The 16,035-nt window shown below is 39.9% G+C and overlaps 1 protein-coding gene across 3 annotated transcripts in view; it reads right to left on the reverse strand.

The window, feature by feature from the left end:
• Positions 1-2,916: 2,916 nt before the first annotated feature.
• Positions 2,917-16,035, reverse strand: part of LOC130923003 (glutathione S-transferase A4-like) — a 40,534-nt gene continuing 27,415 nt past the window's right edge. For all 3 annotated transcript variants that reach the window (XM_057848358.1, XM_057848357.1, XM_057848356.1), the window contains exons 4-7: positions 15,843-15,975; positions 7,740-7,869; positions 7,544-7,669; positions 2,917-3,103 (exon numbers count right to left, since the gene is read on the reverse strand). In XM_057848358.1, the coding sequence (XP_057704341.1) occupies positions 2,978-3,103; positions 7,544-7,669; positions 7,740-7,869; positions 15,843-15,975 (515 nt within the window). In that variant the 3' untranslated portion in view covers positions 2,917-2,977. The remainder of the gene's footprint in view (positions 3,104-7,543; positions 7,670-7,739; positions 7,870-15,842; positions 15,976-16,035) is intronic.

A 16,035-nucleotide genomic window follows, 5' to 3' on the forward strand; every position in this document is an offset into this window, starting at 1 on the left:
TGATCCCCTCCGCCAGTTCGTGGTGGAGGTTGACGCGTCGAATGAAGGGGTTGGGGCCATCCTCTCACAGCGTTCTGAACAGGATGGAAAGACTCATCCCTGTGCCTTTCTTTCTCGCAAACTCTCCAAAGCTGAACGGAACTATGACGTGGGAGACCGAGAGTTATTGGCAGTGAAGACCGCTTTAGAGGAGTGGCGTCACTGGTTGGAGGGGGCGGAGAACCCTTTCCTGGTCTGGACAGACCACAAGAACCTGGAATACCTTAGGACTGCTAAGAGACTAAATGCTCGTCAGGCCAGGTGGGCGCTCTTTTTTAACCGCTTTTCGTTTTCCATCTCTTACAGGCCGGGGTCCCAAAATAAGAAGGCGGATGCGCTCTCTCGTCTCCATGACCCTGAGCCTGTGGCCAAGGAGCCTGAATGCATCCTACCACTGAACTGTGTGGTGGGGGCGGTGACTTGGCAAATAGAAAAGGAGGTTAAGCTGGCTAATGGGGGGGCCCCTTCACCGCGGGGGTGTCCAGAAAACCGTTTGTTTGTCCCGATCGACTTACGCCCCCGGGTGTTTCAATGGGCTCACTCCTCGCCGCTTTCCTGCCATCCGGGAGTTCGGCGGACCATGCACGCCATCTGCCGGAGGTTCTGGTGGCCGGGCATGGAGCCGGAGGTCCGGGAGTACATTAAGGCATGCTCGGTCTGCGCCCAAAACAAGAGTTCGAACCGCCCACGCATGGGACTGCTACAGCCGCTGCCCATCCCCTCCAGGCCTTGGGCAGAGATCTCCATGGACTTTGTCACAGGACTCCCAGTCTCAAAAGGCAACAACACTATCCTCACAGTGGTCGACAGATTCTCAAAGATGGCCCGCTTTATCGCTCTACCAGCCCTGCCCTCCGCCAAAGATACTGCTGAGATCATGATGCGGCAGGTGTTTCGGATTCATGGGTTTCCCAAAGACATCGTTTCTGACCGGGGGCCCCAGTTCGTGTCCCGGTTCTGGGGGGCCTTTTGCAAACTGATCGGAGCCAAGCCAAGCCTCACCTCTGGTTATCATCCGGAATCCAACGGCCAGACCGAGCGCCTGAACCAGCAGTTGGAGACCGGCCTCCGGTGCCTAGTGTCCCAGAACCAATCGACATGGAGCAACCACCTGGTCTGGGTCGAGTTCGCCCATAATACGCTGCCCACCTCAGCTACGGGTATGTCGCCGTTCAAATGCGTGTTTGGCTATGACCCTCCAGTTTTCGCCGCCCAGGAGCCGGAGGTTTCGGTCCCCTCCGCCCACGCCTTAGTCCGCAGATGCCGGCGCATCTGGGAGGCTGCGCGTCTGGTCCTTGCTCGTCAGGGGGACCGAATGAAGAGAATGGCAGACCGTCGACGACGCCCGGCACCTTCATACCAGCCGGGGCAGCGGGTCTGGCTCAGCGCTCAGGACCTCCCCCTTCGAGCTTCGTCCAAGAAGCTGGCACCCCGCTTTGTTGGTCCATTCCCCGTCTCCAAAGTGGTCGGTCTGGCAGCTGTTCGACTACGCCTTCCCCGCACCCTTCGGATCCACCCCACGTTCCACGTGAGCAAAGTGAAACCCGTGGTGGAGAGCGCCGTGCTGCCGACTCCATCCCCGCCACCCCCGCTGGAGATTGACGGTGGCCCCGCCTACAAGGTCAAGCGGCTGTTGGCGGTCCGGTCCAGGGGCAGGGGACGTCAATATCTCGTTGATTGGGAGGGATACGGCCCCGAAGAGAGACAGTGGGTCCCCTCCCGCTTTATTCTTTGCCCTAGCCTCATCAGAGACTTCCACAGGGCCCATCCAGAGCTGCCTGGCCCGTCTGGGATCCGGTCCTGGGGGGGGGGTTCTGTCACACCTGGGTGAGGGTTGTCACGTCTTGGTATATTCTCTTCCTGCTTTATTTTGAAGCCTCACCCTCCTGTTTCCACCACTCACCCTTCCTGCTGTCTCACCTGTCTCTGATTATGATTACCAATTGTTCCCACCTGTGTCCTATTCATCATGTGCTTAAAATGTTTGTCACTCCCTAGTCTCGTGCCAAAGTGTCTTCGTCCTTCGTCTTCACTACAGCCCATATTCATAGTCCAAGACATTCCACGTTGTGAGTTTATTCATAGTATTCTACAGTTTGTTTTTTATGCTTAATGCAAAGTCCTTTGTTATAGTATTCTACTCCAGTGCGTTTTTTGCCTGGCTCTCTTGTTTCCCGTTTGTACCATTTTATTTCATAGCTTGTTATTTCCTCCTTCTGGAGCGCCCTCAGTTTGTTACTGCTTCTGATTATTTGTGTTCATTAAAAGACTGAATTCTGCACTTGAGTCCGCTCCATTCCGTCCAAGTGTGACAAAGCGGATTTAGTGACGGACTTTAGATTGCTATCAAATTTTAGGTCTGAGTCAATAATTACGCCAAGGTTTCTGACTTGATTTGTAGCTGTAAGTGACATTGAGCTAAGTTGCCTAGTTATTTTTTACCTTTACTTTTTTGACCCAAAAAATGATCACCTCTGTCTTCTCCACATTTAACTGGAGAAAATTCTGGCACATCCATTCATTGATTTGATGAATGCATTTACTCAGGGAGACTAAGGTATCTATCAATTGATTAGGTTCATATTTATGAGAAATGTAGCCCTGACCCCCATTCAATCATCTGTTCGGTCTTATTAATGTCCCGTCCCCAGCAAAATTGTACATGCAGGTGATACGGTTATATCATCCCTACCAATGTTGAGACCAAACCTACACCCTTGACTTCATATGCAAGCAAAAGTAAAGATGGTCATCATATAAATTAGAGGAAATTGCACTATTGATTTCCTAATGGACCAAAAATAAACCTTGACTGAACTAAGCTCAATCTAATTCTTGACATCAATAAAAGAGGCATTTTTTCCCCATGGACATTTATTCTGATTCACCTTTTACAATCGTTTCAATGTAGTTCAAGAGTTGAGAGCACTTTACAGTACTATTTTAAGTCAAAGACCTCCATGACCGTTTTTACGTAACCGTCATCAGGCCGAGGCTTCCTCTTGCTTCCTGGCTGCAGGAATCGAGAAATGGCAGGCTCTTTCTGCATGCGATCCTGAAAGTCCTGAAAAGAGATGCCACAGTTGAATATCACAACAGCAACCAAAAAAAAAAAAACTGTTTAAACTAGGGATGTCCCGATCGCATATTTTTGCCCCCAAGTCTGGGCAGTGTTGTTAATAAAGGCGTTTCTCTATGTCATTTTTTTTTTTTTTTTTAACATTAAAGGTAACACCAGTTACTTTGCAAAGTAACTCATTACTCTTACATTCAGGTAAGTAACATTCAGGAGTTATGAACTCAAGTAATTTGTAATTGTAATTAATTACTTTTTTAAAGTAAGATTAACAACACCGAGTCCGGATCCCCTGATTTTGAGTCCCAATCCTATACCGGAATTTATTTTATTTTATTTTTTAAGCAAAAGTTCCAAGCATGTTACTGTCCCACCGTGCCACCTTCATAATGTGAATTACTTTTAAACAAGAATAACTTAGAAGAATGCTTGTCTTTATTAAATGCTTCATTGAGCGACTCCACTCAAATCCACTCACGCTGCTGAGAACAGACTCTCACTGACACAATGAGTTGCCGCAGCTCACTTATGTAAATTTAGCGATGATTGATACATCTGTGCCTTTGATCGTAGAGTTCCAAGCTTCTCTAGCAAAATCAAAGCTACAAACCTGTCAATCATCATTAACTTTCAGTACTAAACGCAAGCTTGACAGTGTGGCCGCAATGCTTAGCATGTGGGAAGGTGAGAGGCTGTACGAGCAATGACGCAAAAAACTTTTTTTTTTCTTAAAAACCTGATCCTCGGACGATTGGCGCGATCGGCCCAATTTCCGATCACGTGATCGGCTCGGATTGGGACATCCCTAGTTTAAACAACTGTTTTCAAATGCTAGGTTTTTTTTGTGATAGGAAAACTACAAGATTGGGAGGATTTTTACACGGTTGTGATAAAAGCATGGTTGGTTTTCACCATATTTATGTTAGGCTCATACAGAGCAATGCACATCAGCATCACTAAAACTGAATTGAATTGAATCTACAGCGTTGTGGTGTTAACATTATTGCTGCAACGATTAATCGATTAAATTAAATAATTGGATTAGAAAAAAGCTTCAAATCAAATTTTGCTGCTTTGGGCATTTGTTTATAGAGGCGTTATAACGGTTTGTTTTGAAAGTGTTTAATTTTGTTTTATTGATTTGGATGGATACACTGCCCTCTAGTGGCAACAGTGAACATGACATAACTCATTTAACATGGCTGAATACAGCTGCTCTCTATTAAAACCAACATAAGCTAATGTTTTTTTTTTTTGGTTTGCTTTTTGTTCTTGTTTTTTTGACGCATTCGTAATTTATTTTATAGATATATTTAGTTGTTTTTGTGGGAACATGTGTTTGAACGATTTGTTAAGAGCAACCCTAACCATGACCACTAGGAGGCCCCCAATCTGGCAACCTCATTTTATACGTTGTTACTAGAGCATCGTGAATAATGTGGCGCGCATTGCCGTTTATCTATGCAAACATCCGTTTACTACAGTTTGCTTTGTTTGACTTTTGTGAGTTTTGATACTTGATTACAAGCTTAAAAAATAAAAGTTCTTCATTAAATTCTTTCTTTTCCCTTTTAGAAAAAGGTTTGGCGCCATCTACTGTAAGTACTGACAATCATTTGGGGTGAGAAGTTTGAAGTATGCAGTGCAACAAAATCTGATTAATGTACAAAATATGGACGTATGGGTTGAATGCTTTATTTGGACATTAGAAAAAAAATAAATAATAGACAAACAAAACAAACTAAAAACAAAATGATTTTTTTTTTTTTTTTTAGACAGAACCAATGATATTCTCGAGATAACAGAAACAATAGTTAAGACAATAATAATAATGATAATAATAAACAAGATCAGAATTTATTCATTGTGTCCAAAAAGGAGTAGGATGAAGCATTTGCTTATTAAAACCTACTCCCCATTTCTATTCTTTAATTATATCTGTCCGCCCTATATAACTAGTCCTCATATTAACAATGAAATAAACTAAATAACCATATACATAAGATGCAAGATAAACAAAAATAAACAGGACTTAGCCAATAACAGATATGTGAAAACCCCTTATAATCTAACCCCTTCCTCTTCCCTATACCTAGTGAAAACCATGTGCTTGTACCACTTCCTAAACTGGGTCATGCTTGGACATTGCTTGAGCCCCTCATCTAATTTATTCCACAGCTTCACTCCACAAACTGAAACACAAAAACTTTTTCATGTAGTTCGTACCCTCTGATGCTGTAGGTGAAGCTCCCCCCTCAAACTGTATTGTCCTTCTCTGTTATGAAATAATTTCAGTATATTGCCAGGAAGTGACCTGTGTGAAGCCTTATACATTAGCTGAGCTGTTTGAAAATGAACCAAGTCCATGAATTTTAATGTTCCGGAATTTAAAAATAATGTATTTGTATGATCCCTATAACCAGCGTTATTTACTATTCTTATGGTTCTTTTTTTGTAAAATGGATAGTGAATTTATTGTACATTTATAAGTATTACCCCAAACTTCTGCACAGTAGTGTAAATATGGCAGGATTAAAGAACAGTAAAGTATGTGGAGTGATTTATGGTCAAGACTGTGTTTTGCTTTACTCAGGACTGAAATGCTTCTTGATAATTTACTTTGTATATGTTTAATATGAGCTTTCCAGTTAATCTTCTCATCAATAACTACCCCAAGAAACTTGTTTTCATAGACCCTTTCAATATTGACCCCATCTATCTGTATTTGTACTTCACTGTTTTTATTGCATCTGCTAAATAACATGAATTTTGTTTTACTTAAGTTTAATGATAATTTGTTTCTGTCAAACCATGTTTTTAATTTACAAATTTCATCAGAAACCCGACCCAAGAGCTCATGTAAATCCCCCCCAGAACAAAAGATACTTGTGTCATCTGCAAATAAAACTATTTTTAGTATTCTTGAAACTTTGCATATATCATTTATATAAAGAATAAACAGTTTTGGACCTAACGCTGAACCCTGGGGGACACCACAAGCATGTCCAAGCATGATGATGAGTATTCACCCAACTTCACAATTTTTTTTTCTGTTACTTAAATAACTCTTCACCCAGTGTAGTGCCACTCCCCTGATCCCATACTTTTCAAGTTTATTGATTAAAATGTCATGATTAATGGTGTCAAATGCTTTCTTAAGATCAATTAATATTCCAATTGAGTGTTTTTTTTATCAATAGCGTTAGTGATCTCCTCAACTGATTCTATTAATGCTAGTGATGTTGAACTGTTTGCCCTAAATCCATATTGACTGTCGAAAAGTAAGTTATGTTTACTTATGAATTTGTCTAATCTGTTGTTGAATAATTTTTCTAGAATTTTGGAAAACTGTGGGAGTAGAGAAATAGGTCTGTAATTTGTGAAGTGGTGTCTATTCCCAGTCTTATATAATGGCACTACTTTAGCTATTTTCATTTTATTTGGAAATTTACCAGTCGAAAATGATAAGTTACAGATATATGTTAGTGGTTTGAAATCCCCTCAATGACCTTTTTCACAACTGTCATGTCAATGTCATTTGAATCAGTGGATGTTTTGCATTTACATGTATTTACTATATCAATTATTTCTTCTTTCACCACTGCTGTAAGGAACATTGAGCTGGGATTCCTTTCAATTAAGTTGTCATTCCACTCCTCAGATAAACTTGTATCTGGAATTTGTTTTGCCAGATTTGGTCCAATGTTTACAAAGAACACATTAAAGCTGTTAACGATGTCATTCATATTATCCTTCTTCATATCATCTTCCACAAAGTGAGTTGGATTGCATGTATGGGTTTCACAGTACACTGTGACGAAATGGTGGGCCAAAAATATGGGCCCCTTGGCCCCCAAATGGCCTGGGCCGGCCCTGGTTAAGAGAATTGTAAAAAAAGAAAAACAATAATAATAATTTAATTTTATTTCTTATTTTTTTTAAACCTTAACATTTTATAGCATTTAAGATAGCGGACTTTTGCGATGCAAGTTAGCCAATTGTTCTTTTGTTGTACTTAGATCGTCATTTATTTATTTTATAATACCGTTTGAGGCTAAACTGAGCCATTTTAATTTATTTTTTTAAATGAAAGTGCAATTCTGCATGCTTTGAAGAAACACTCGAAAATTTTATTATGTGTTCACATTTCATGCTCTTTTGAAAGTGCAATCTTAGCAAGCCATTGTTTTACATTTCCTAAAATTGATTCTACAATGCGTTAAATGTTCCTAATCCAGTGACTTGATTATTCGAACTAACTAGTTGATAGATTAATCGACTACTAAAAACATCAATTGCTGCCGCCCTAGTCAACGTTAAAAAAATAAATAAAACTTTTATAACATTTTTTATTACATGTTTTATACCCTCCATAAAATATACAATTGTATATCCTCTATCAAATCGACTTGTTAGTCTCTTACACACCTTGACGCTACGAAAATTTTTCAGTATCTCCGGAAACAACTCCTCCAGCATGAGCGTGCATTCCAGGAGCAGTACATCCGCAACGGTCATTCGACCTCCCACCAGGTGAACGCCAGTCTTTAATTGCTGCACACAAGCTTAAGTGTTAAAACAGCAGCGTAGAGCAGGCCAAATTCAATTTTTTTGGGTCAAATACCTCTTCAAACACGGGTAAGTAGCGCTCTTTTGCTTTTTTTTCAATGTTGTCCAATTTGGGCTCTTTGGTGAAGGGCAGCATCATGATCATTTCCATGAGGTCCATCAGTCCTTCCACATACATGTTGATCCTGAGGACAAGGGTCCATGGTGAAATTGCTGCAATGAATGAAGCTAAGGATCGAAGGAGCTAGTGCGATTTTATTCTTACAGGTCATGGTTCAGTGAGCAGTATAAGAAGACTCCAGGGTCAACATACATGTGTTTCATAGCATTTTTTGTTAGCCCACCAAGTATAGTATATTTGTTATTTTAAATGACAACCTCTTCAATATTTATAGGAAATCAAAATGATCCCATTATTGGTGAGCTAAAAGACATGAATATTGAGAAAAGGTTGTCTGTACAGTTAGGTAACAGTAGTATGGTGAGCAAGGGCGTATGTTCGGTCTCGACATTGGTAGGGACGCTATAACAGCATAACCTGCATGTACACTTTTTGCTGGGGACGGGACATTATATAAGACCAGAAGGGTCAACTATATATACAGTATATACATCTGCTTATGTGTTTCCAACATAAAAATTTTAAAAAGTTTAAATTGCTATTTCCATTGGAGAAATTCATTTTCAAAATCGTTTAATCAAAAGGAAATTTACAGTGTTTTTTTTTTTTTTTTTTTAATGGGGGAGGTGGACTACTTAACCTCTCCATGGAACTACCGTAATTTTCAGACTATAGTGCACACCTGACTATAAGCTGCCACCCACCAAATTTCACAAGAAAACGCCATTTGTTCATAGATAAGCTGCAGCGGTCCTCACTGTATTATGGGATATTTCATACAAAGGAGCGTAGGTTTGCATAGGGAAGGTAGGGACAAAACACTACTTTTCAGGAGGCTCAAATTGTCCCCACCAACTTTAAAGCAACCTTATTTGCATTAGATAATGTGTTCAGTTATATACTGTAGGTCATTTAGATTGTCTTCCCATTTGTTGTAACGATAGAATTGACCCTACCAATATTAAGTGACTTATTTTCATTAGTTTCAGACTTACAGTACATTTAACCCTTTTTCACTTGCTGAATGTGCCATTCCATGGTTTTTTTTTTTTTTTTTTTTTGTGGCTGATGGCTTAAAGCAGCCACCCCCCACCCCACCCCACCCTCTGCCCCTCCACACATAGACACGCAACTCTCACAGTGCAGAATTACATCACATGGGAGGGATATTAGAAGTTTTTTTTCCGGCCAGCAGCCGGCTGTAAGTAATGTAAAATGTAATTGTTGTGAAACGCACCACGAATTTTACTCCTGAAAGTCCGACCTGCATCTCAGTTTAGCATTACCATTACATTAAACTGTGTGAACTTGCTAACGGAGTAGGAAGCTGCTTAAAAGTGTTCATCTGTATGTGTTTTCTACTATGTTAATGTTAATTAAACTGTGAGAAATATAGTAAACTCTGCTCAGCTGTAAGAAATTTAGTGTACCAAGGTTTACCCCCTTCTCCCCAGTTTTCATTTTTATTTTGCTAATTTGGTCATAAACCAGCCCAAAGGATCTTTTATTTTTTGTTGAGTTTGGCTGTGCTTGTGGACAAGGCAGTAGTATTTTTCCAGAAAGAGGGCTCTATTTTTATTTATTTTTGTTAATCCCTGACTAAGAAGTTTTTTGTTTTTGTATTTAATTTATTTAGACAGACAATTTTGAGTTGTATTAAGACAAATGTTTATTTATGTATTGTTTGCATTCCTGGATACTTAAGAGATGATTAACAAGATTGTATTTTTTGTGTATGTTTATATAATTTGCGTTCAAATAATGCCATTTAAACGTTCTAATAAAGTTTTCAAAAATTTTCTTTAGCAGTTTTTGAAAACAAAGGTTTGAATCAAACGGTGTATCATCTGAACCAATACATATGCACTGCAAAAACCCACCTCCCTAAAATTGAAGAAAAAAAATGATAAAATTCCCTTTTTTCAGTGTAAATCTACTAGAAATAAGTGAAATTATCTGCTAGTGCTTTAAGTAAATTTTGCTCAGATTTCTTGAAATAATATAAAATAGCTAGCTGAAAATAAGCTTAAAACAGACTTATTTTAAGTTAAAAAAAAAAAGGTATATTTAATCGTTAAAAAATTGTTTGCCAGAAATGTTCTTAATTCTATAATATAACTAGCTAATGATAGCACCAACATATTCTTAGGTAGTGTTGGCGTTCAATGTATTTGTTGTTTGTGCTTCTTCTGTCTCTCTCTCTCCCTCCTTCTTTTCTTCTGTTCTCTCCTATTCGCTTTCTCCTGAAAAACGGGGTACGTTGAATGATCACAATGGGAGTATGTCATACTCTCATGTGATATATTAAAATTGTTTAGACCAATCGGACACTCAGATCTCCATTCTCTGTGACAAGCAGCTGAACAGGACAGGTTAAAGAAAAAAAGAAAAATAAATGTTCTTAACTCAAAAATAGATACTGTTCAAAACATTATTTGAAAGCATTTTTTCTGGATTTTGGTGAAAAATGACCAACTTTTAGATGTACAGACTTAATAAGAATAAATGATAATATTTACTATATGTAAATGGAAGAATCTGACGCATTAATATGTTAACTAGCCTTTAAAACTCAAAACAAGATGAAAATTATCGACTAGGTTTAAGAAAAATTAACAGATTAAGCCGTTATAAATTTGCAGTGTGAAAGTTTAGGTCAGTGGTTCTTAACCTTGCTAAAGGTACTGAACCCCATGAGTTTCGCATGTGCATTAACAGAACCCTTAGAATTTAGAGATTTAAAAAAAAAAGAAAAAATCAAAATTGATATATCTAAGCTAGCAAGCTCAACCCCAAGTGAATTTCCATTCAAACTTCTTCTCATTTAGACACCATGGTTTTAAACAGGCCAAAATGTATATTTTTGTAACCCTAACCCTGCCTGCAGCATCAGACCACTACTACACCAAGGCTGGCCCAATGCGCATATCTTAGAATTTTTATTCAAATTCGGAGGAAAATATCATATATTGCTCAACATTAAACTTGCTCGGTTGCATTAACTTTGACCGTGCAGTTTGTCATGTTTCCATGTTGAAGTACAATGCTACTCTGTTAGCGACTGAGGCTAGCTGCCGCCTGACGTGAACAGAGCTTTTCTTGTGAAAATTCTTGCGAATAAATGCTTAAATCCCCAAATTCTTTATAGGTATGGATGTAAAACAGTCTCGATTCTTGGTTAAAAGCAAAAAAAAAAAAAACGTGCATTTAGCGTTTATTTTGCGTAAATATGGCGAACTATAATGCCAATGCAGTAGCGGCTGATTTCTCCCATTGATTTTTTTTTTTCCACAACGTTTAAAAATGCCTGCATGGTATGAAAAATATAATAATTACCTTGAATCACTCCTGAGACAATCCTTGCTGTTTGTATGTGGTACAGCTTTAGTACTTCTTCAAAAATCCAAGCTTAAATCTGACATGAGTGTGTCAGCCCTCGGTGGTAAGGCGCAAAGAATGACAAAGTGTCTGGTCAATAGAGTTTTGAAGTCTACGGTCTGAACATAATGAAAATAATTCACTTAATAATGGAAGGGTCAATTCAATCCTTACAACATATGGGAAGATAATCTAAATCAGTGGTCCCCAACCGCTGGGCCGCAGACCGGTACCGGTCCGTGGCGCATTTGCTACCGGGCCGCACAAAAATGATAATTTATTAGCTGCATTCTGGTCGAATTAACTTTCGCCTGTGCCCATTAACACACAAATATCCCTGTCTACTCTAGATATAATACTGCAGGGTAGAACGTCATCGTAGAAATCCATTGATTGGACTGCTAGCAGTACATCTTGTTTTGTATATCTACGTCCGCTTGTCCTCGATAATAAATTATGACGTAGGGCGGGCGCATCACATTTGTTTCCGGAAATAATTAGCCCCAACACTAGAATGACTGAAAAAAGACGTCTTTGGACAGATTTTTTACCGAGAAAAGCACTTGACGAGCCAGAAGATGAGCCTAAAACCTTGAAGAAAACAAAATCGACGCTACTTCCCAATCACTAAAGACCCACGAACTGCGAAGGAATGGATTCGTGACGCGTTTGTGAATAAACTGAGTAATTCGAGCATGTCTGTGCAACAGGAGGATCAGCTTGCAGAGATCGCAAATGATGGCGACCTTAAACGTACTGTACATTTGAGACAACTCTCCCGAAGTTCTGGATTAAAGTCATTCCGGGATATCCTGACATCACTACGAGACCACTGAAAACCGTGCTACAACCATCATCGTATCTTTGTGAGGCGGGCTTCTCTCCCTCTCCCATCACACCTAGTTGGGACTATCTCGTCTCAACGAAACAAACTCAGGCCTCCCACTGATTCAGCGGGTGAGTTATATTTTCCCTGCACGAAACACAACGGGGCTAAAACCAAATGTTATTTTATATTTGCTGTATTTTTTTGCCACACATTGCCGGTGTTCTGACAAATTTTTCATGCGCGTAATGTTAAAAATGGCCGCGAATGCAGCGATTCTAAGGTAAACACTACAAACTTTCTTTACATAAAGGAATATTGACTTACGTTTGATCATAGGCGGATCTACTATTCAGGCGAAGTAGGCGATCGCCTTAGGTCCCCAACCAGTCGGGGGCCCCCAACCAGCTGCCCTTGCCCCAACGAGCAAGGGCTTGGGCCACCGGAGCCAGCAGCACCCCCAACTATTCGTCATGTTTAAATACCAATATATATACAAATAACAAAACAAAAAAGAAAGCCATTTGAATGCTGCATTTATATTATCTCTCCCCCACACACACGATGGACTGTTCCACGACGACGGACTGAGTATCAGTCACTTAGCTTCATTTAGCGCCGTTTAGCATCGCTTAGCTCCGCTTAGCTGTTCGTTAGCTTCACTTAGCTGTCCCGCGTTTTTCATGCCACTAAGCTTGCTATTTTTACAGCTCACTTGTTACTTTGCACGTCGGCTATCGTTTATTTCGAACACATGAGCAAATGTGCTCTCCATGAGAGCCAAAGTGCAGTGAGGGAGAAGTTGAGAACAGGCCGCTAATGCCTCTTTTAACTTTCTTCTTCTTCACACCGAACATAAAATACACGACAGCACACCCTGTGGCGAAACAATGCAGTACAGTTCCAATCAGTCATACAATATCACTCAACAGCTGGTTAACATTATTTGCTAACGAAAAAAAAAAATGTTTGTATTGTACTGTATTGTATTGTAATGTATTAGTGACACCACAAGCAATGACGAAGAATGTTTTTTTACGGAGCGTAAAGCTTTCGGTTAGCGATTTAGGGAACGTACCTCCAGTGAACATTTCAAAATAAAAGCATGTCAGGTTCGTCATATAAATAACGATTTCTGGAGTTAATCATACATACTTCAGAATTAAAATAATAATATGTAGAGTAAATACTACAGAATACAGATTCTACACTACGAATAGCTTTCAAATGGCACTCTTTATGACAAATATGGTTGCCAATGAATAATTATTATAATTATTATACTACTATTATATATAGTAGTATACTATAATAGTAATGCTAGAATTTTTAAGAATTGTTATGAATAATGTTGGAAAGGCAAAGTCTGAATCTGTTTACTTTCCATTCTTTTGCACTAGTAAATGCTATCAGCATTTAACCTCATTGTTTATTTGTGATTAATTATTATTTACATGATTATTTGTACTTTAATAAAGAATTTAAGTGTTCCAAAATGGTTTTGTGAATTAATAAGCGTCAAGAAAAATTTCTTTGCTAAATCAGTAAAAAAAAAAAAAAGAAAATTATTAGATTAGTCGACTAATCGTAACACTAGTCAGCTAACTAATCAGGAGAAAATTTGTCGTTTAGGACAGCCCTAGCGTACCGGAACATATTTCCTCTACACCCTTCTCACCTTTGTAACCCCTGACCCATGAAGAGGGCCCCTGGATATGTTCGCCTTAGGCCCCAAAATTGCCAAGCCCGCCACTGCATTTGATCATGGACGGACATGTGGAAAAGAGTCTAACTCAACATAAAAGAGGGCTTTTTCAATGCCACAAAAGCTTTGGGGGCAAAATTTTATAAGGTTGCAAAATTTTACACAACACCGGTCCGTGAAAAAAAGACCTACAGTATATCACACCGGTCCGTGCTGCAAAAAAAGTTGGGGACCCCTAAACCAATTGACCTACAGTGGGGAGAACAAGTATTTGATACACTGCCGATTTTGCTGGTTTTCTGACTTGCAAAACATGTAGAGGTCTGTAATCTGTATCATAAATTCTCTTCAACTGTAGGGACGGAATCTAATACAAAAAAAAACTGAAAATCACATTGTATGATTTTTAAATAATAAATTTGCATTTAATTGCATGAAATAAGTATTTGATACATCACAAAAATCGAACTTAATATTTGGTACAGAAACCTTTGTTTGCTATTACAGGTACCAAACGTTTCCTGTAGTCCTTGACAAGGTTTGCACACACTGCAGCAGGGATTTTGGCCCACTCCTCCATGCAGATCTTCTTCAGAGCCTTCAGGTTTCGGGGCTGCTGCCGGGCTACACGGACTTTCAGCGCCCTCCATAGATTTTCCATTGGGTTCAGATCTGGTGACTGGCTAAGCCACTCCAGGACCTTAAGATGCTTCTTATGGAGCCACTCTTTAATTGCCTTGGCTGTGTGCTTGGGTCGTTGTCATGCCTGAAGACCCGGCCACGACCCATCTTCAGGGCTGTCACTGAAGGAAGGAGGTTGTCAGCCAAGATCTGGCGATACATAGCCCCATCCATCCTCCCCTCAATACGGTGCAGTCGTCCTGTACCTTTGGCAGAGAAGCAGCCCCAAAAAATGATGTTTCCTCCTCCATGTTTCACGGTTGGGATGGTGTTCTTGGGGTTGTACTCACCCTTCTTTTTCCTCCAAACATGACGAGCCCAGTTTAGACCAAAAAGTTCCATTTTGGTCTCATCTGACCACATGACCTTCTCCCATTGCTCCTCTGGATCATCCAGATGGTCAGTGGCAAACTTCAGACGTGTCTGGACTTGCACCGGCTTCAGCAGCGGGACCTTGCGTGCGCAGGATTTTAATCCATGACGGCGTAATGTGTTCCGATGGTTTTCTACGAGACTGTGGTTCCAGCTCTCTTCAGGTCATTGACCAGGTCCTGCCGTGTAGTTCTGGGCTGATCCCTCACCTTCCTCATGATCAGTGATGCCCCACGAGGTGAGATTTTGCATGGAGCCCCAGAACGAGGCAGATTGACCGTCAACTTGAACTTCTTCCATTTTCTAATAATCGCTCCAACAGTTGTTACCCTCTCAGTAAGCTGCTTATTTTCCTGTAGCCCATGCCAGCCTTGTGCAGGTCTAACATTTTATCCCTGATGTCCTTACACAGCTCTTTGGTCTTGGCGATTGTAGAGAGGTTGGAGTTTGTTTGTTTGAGCATGTGAACAGGTGTCTTTTATACAGGTAACAAGTTCAAACAGGTGCAGTTACTTCCGGTAATGAGTGGAGAACAGGAGGGGTTCTTAAAAAAGAACTAAGAGCCGAAATATTTACTAGTTGGTAATGTATCAAATATTTATTTCATGCAGTTAAATATAAATTTATTATTTAAAACTTATACAATGTGATTTTCTGGATTTTTGTCATAGATTCCGTCCCTCACAGTTGAAGAGAATTTATGATACATATTACAGACCTCTACATGGCTTGCAAGTGGGAAAACCAGCAAAATCAGCAGTGTATCAAATACTTGTTCTCCCCACTGTATATAACTGAATTAATTATATGAAGCAAATAAGGTTGCTTAAAAGTTGGTGGGTACAATTTCAGCTTCCTGATAAGTTAGTAGTGTTATATCCCTACTGTCCCTATGCAAACCTCCGCCCTTGACCCTGAGATACAAGTTGTGTACCAAAGCCTCTTTTCCTATTTAAATGAATGGAAATTCCAATAATCTGGAACAGATTATATAAGGGTGATCATTACAAAACAGATCATGTTTAATACAAGCGCATCCACTATTTTCTCTATTTGTCAGATTGATGGTTCATACTTGACTCTTTCTTTGATATCGTTTCCATGCAGTTTGTACTTTTCGGCAATGTAATTCAAGATGGCCTTTGTCTGGACAAGTTTCATTCCGTCTATTTCCACCATGGGCACCTGCTGAAACATGAGGTCTCTGTCTGCAAAGAAAGCAAACATTGGCCACTCCCAGTCAAATGAGCTGAATCACTGTGACAAAG

This window comes from Corythoichthys intestinalis, chromosome 10, assembly GCF_030265065.1.
Source record: "Corythoichthys intestinalis isolate RoL2023-P3 chromosome 10, ASM3026506v1, whole genome shotgun sequence".
NCBI classification, from domain to species: domain Eukaryota; kingdom Metazoa; phylum Chordata; class Actinopteri; order Syngnathiformes; family Syngnathidae; genus Corythoichthys; species Corythoichthys intestinalis.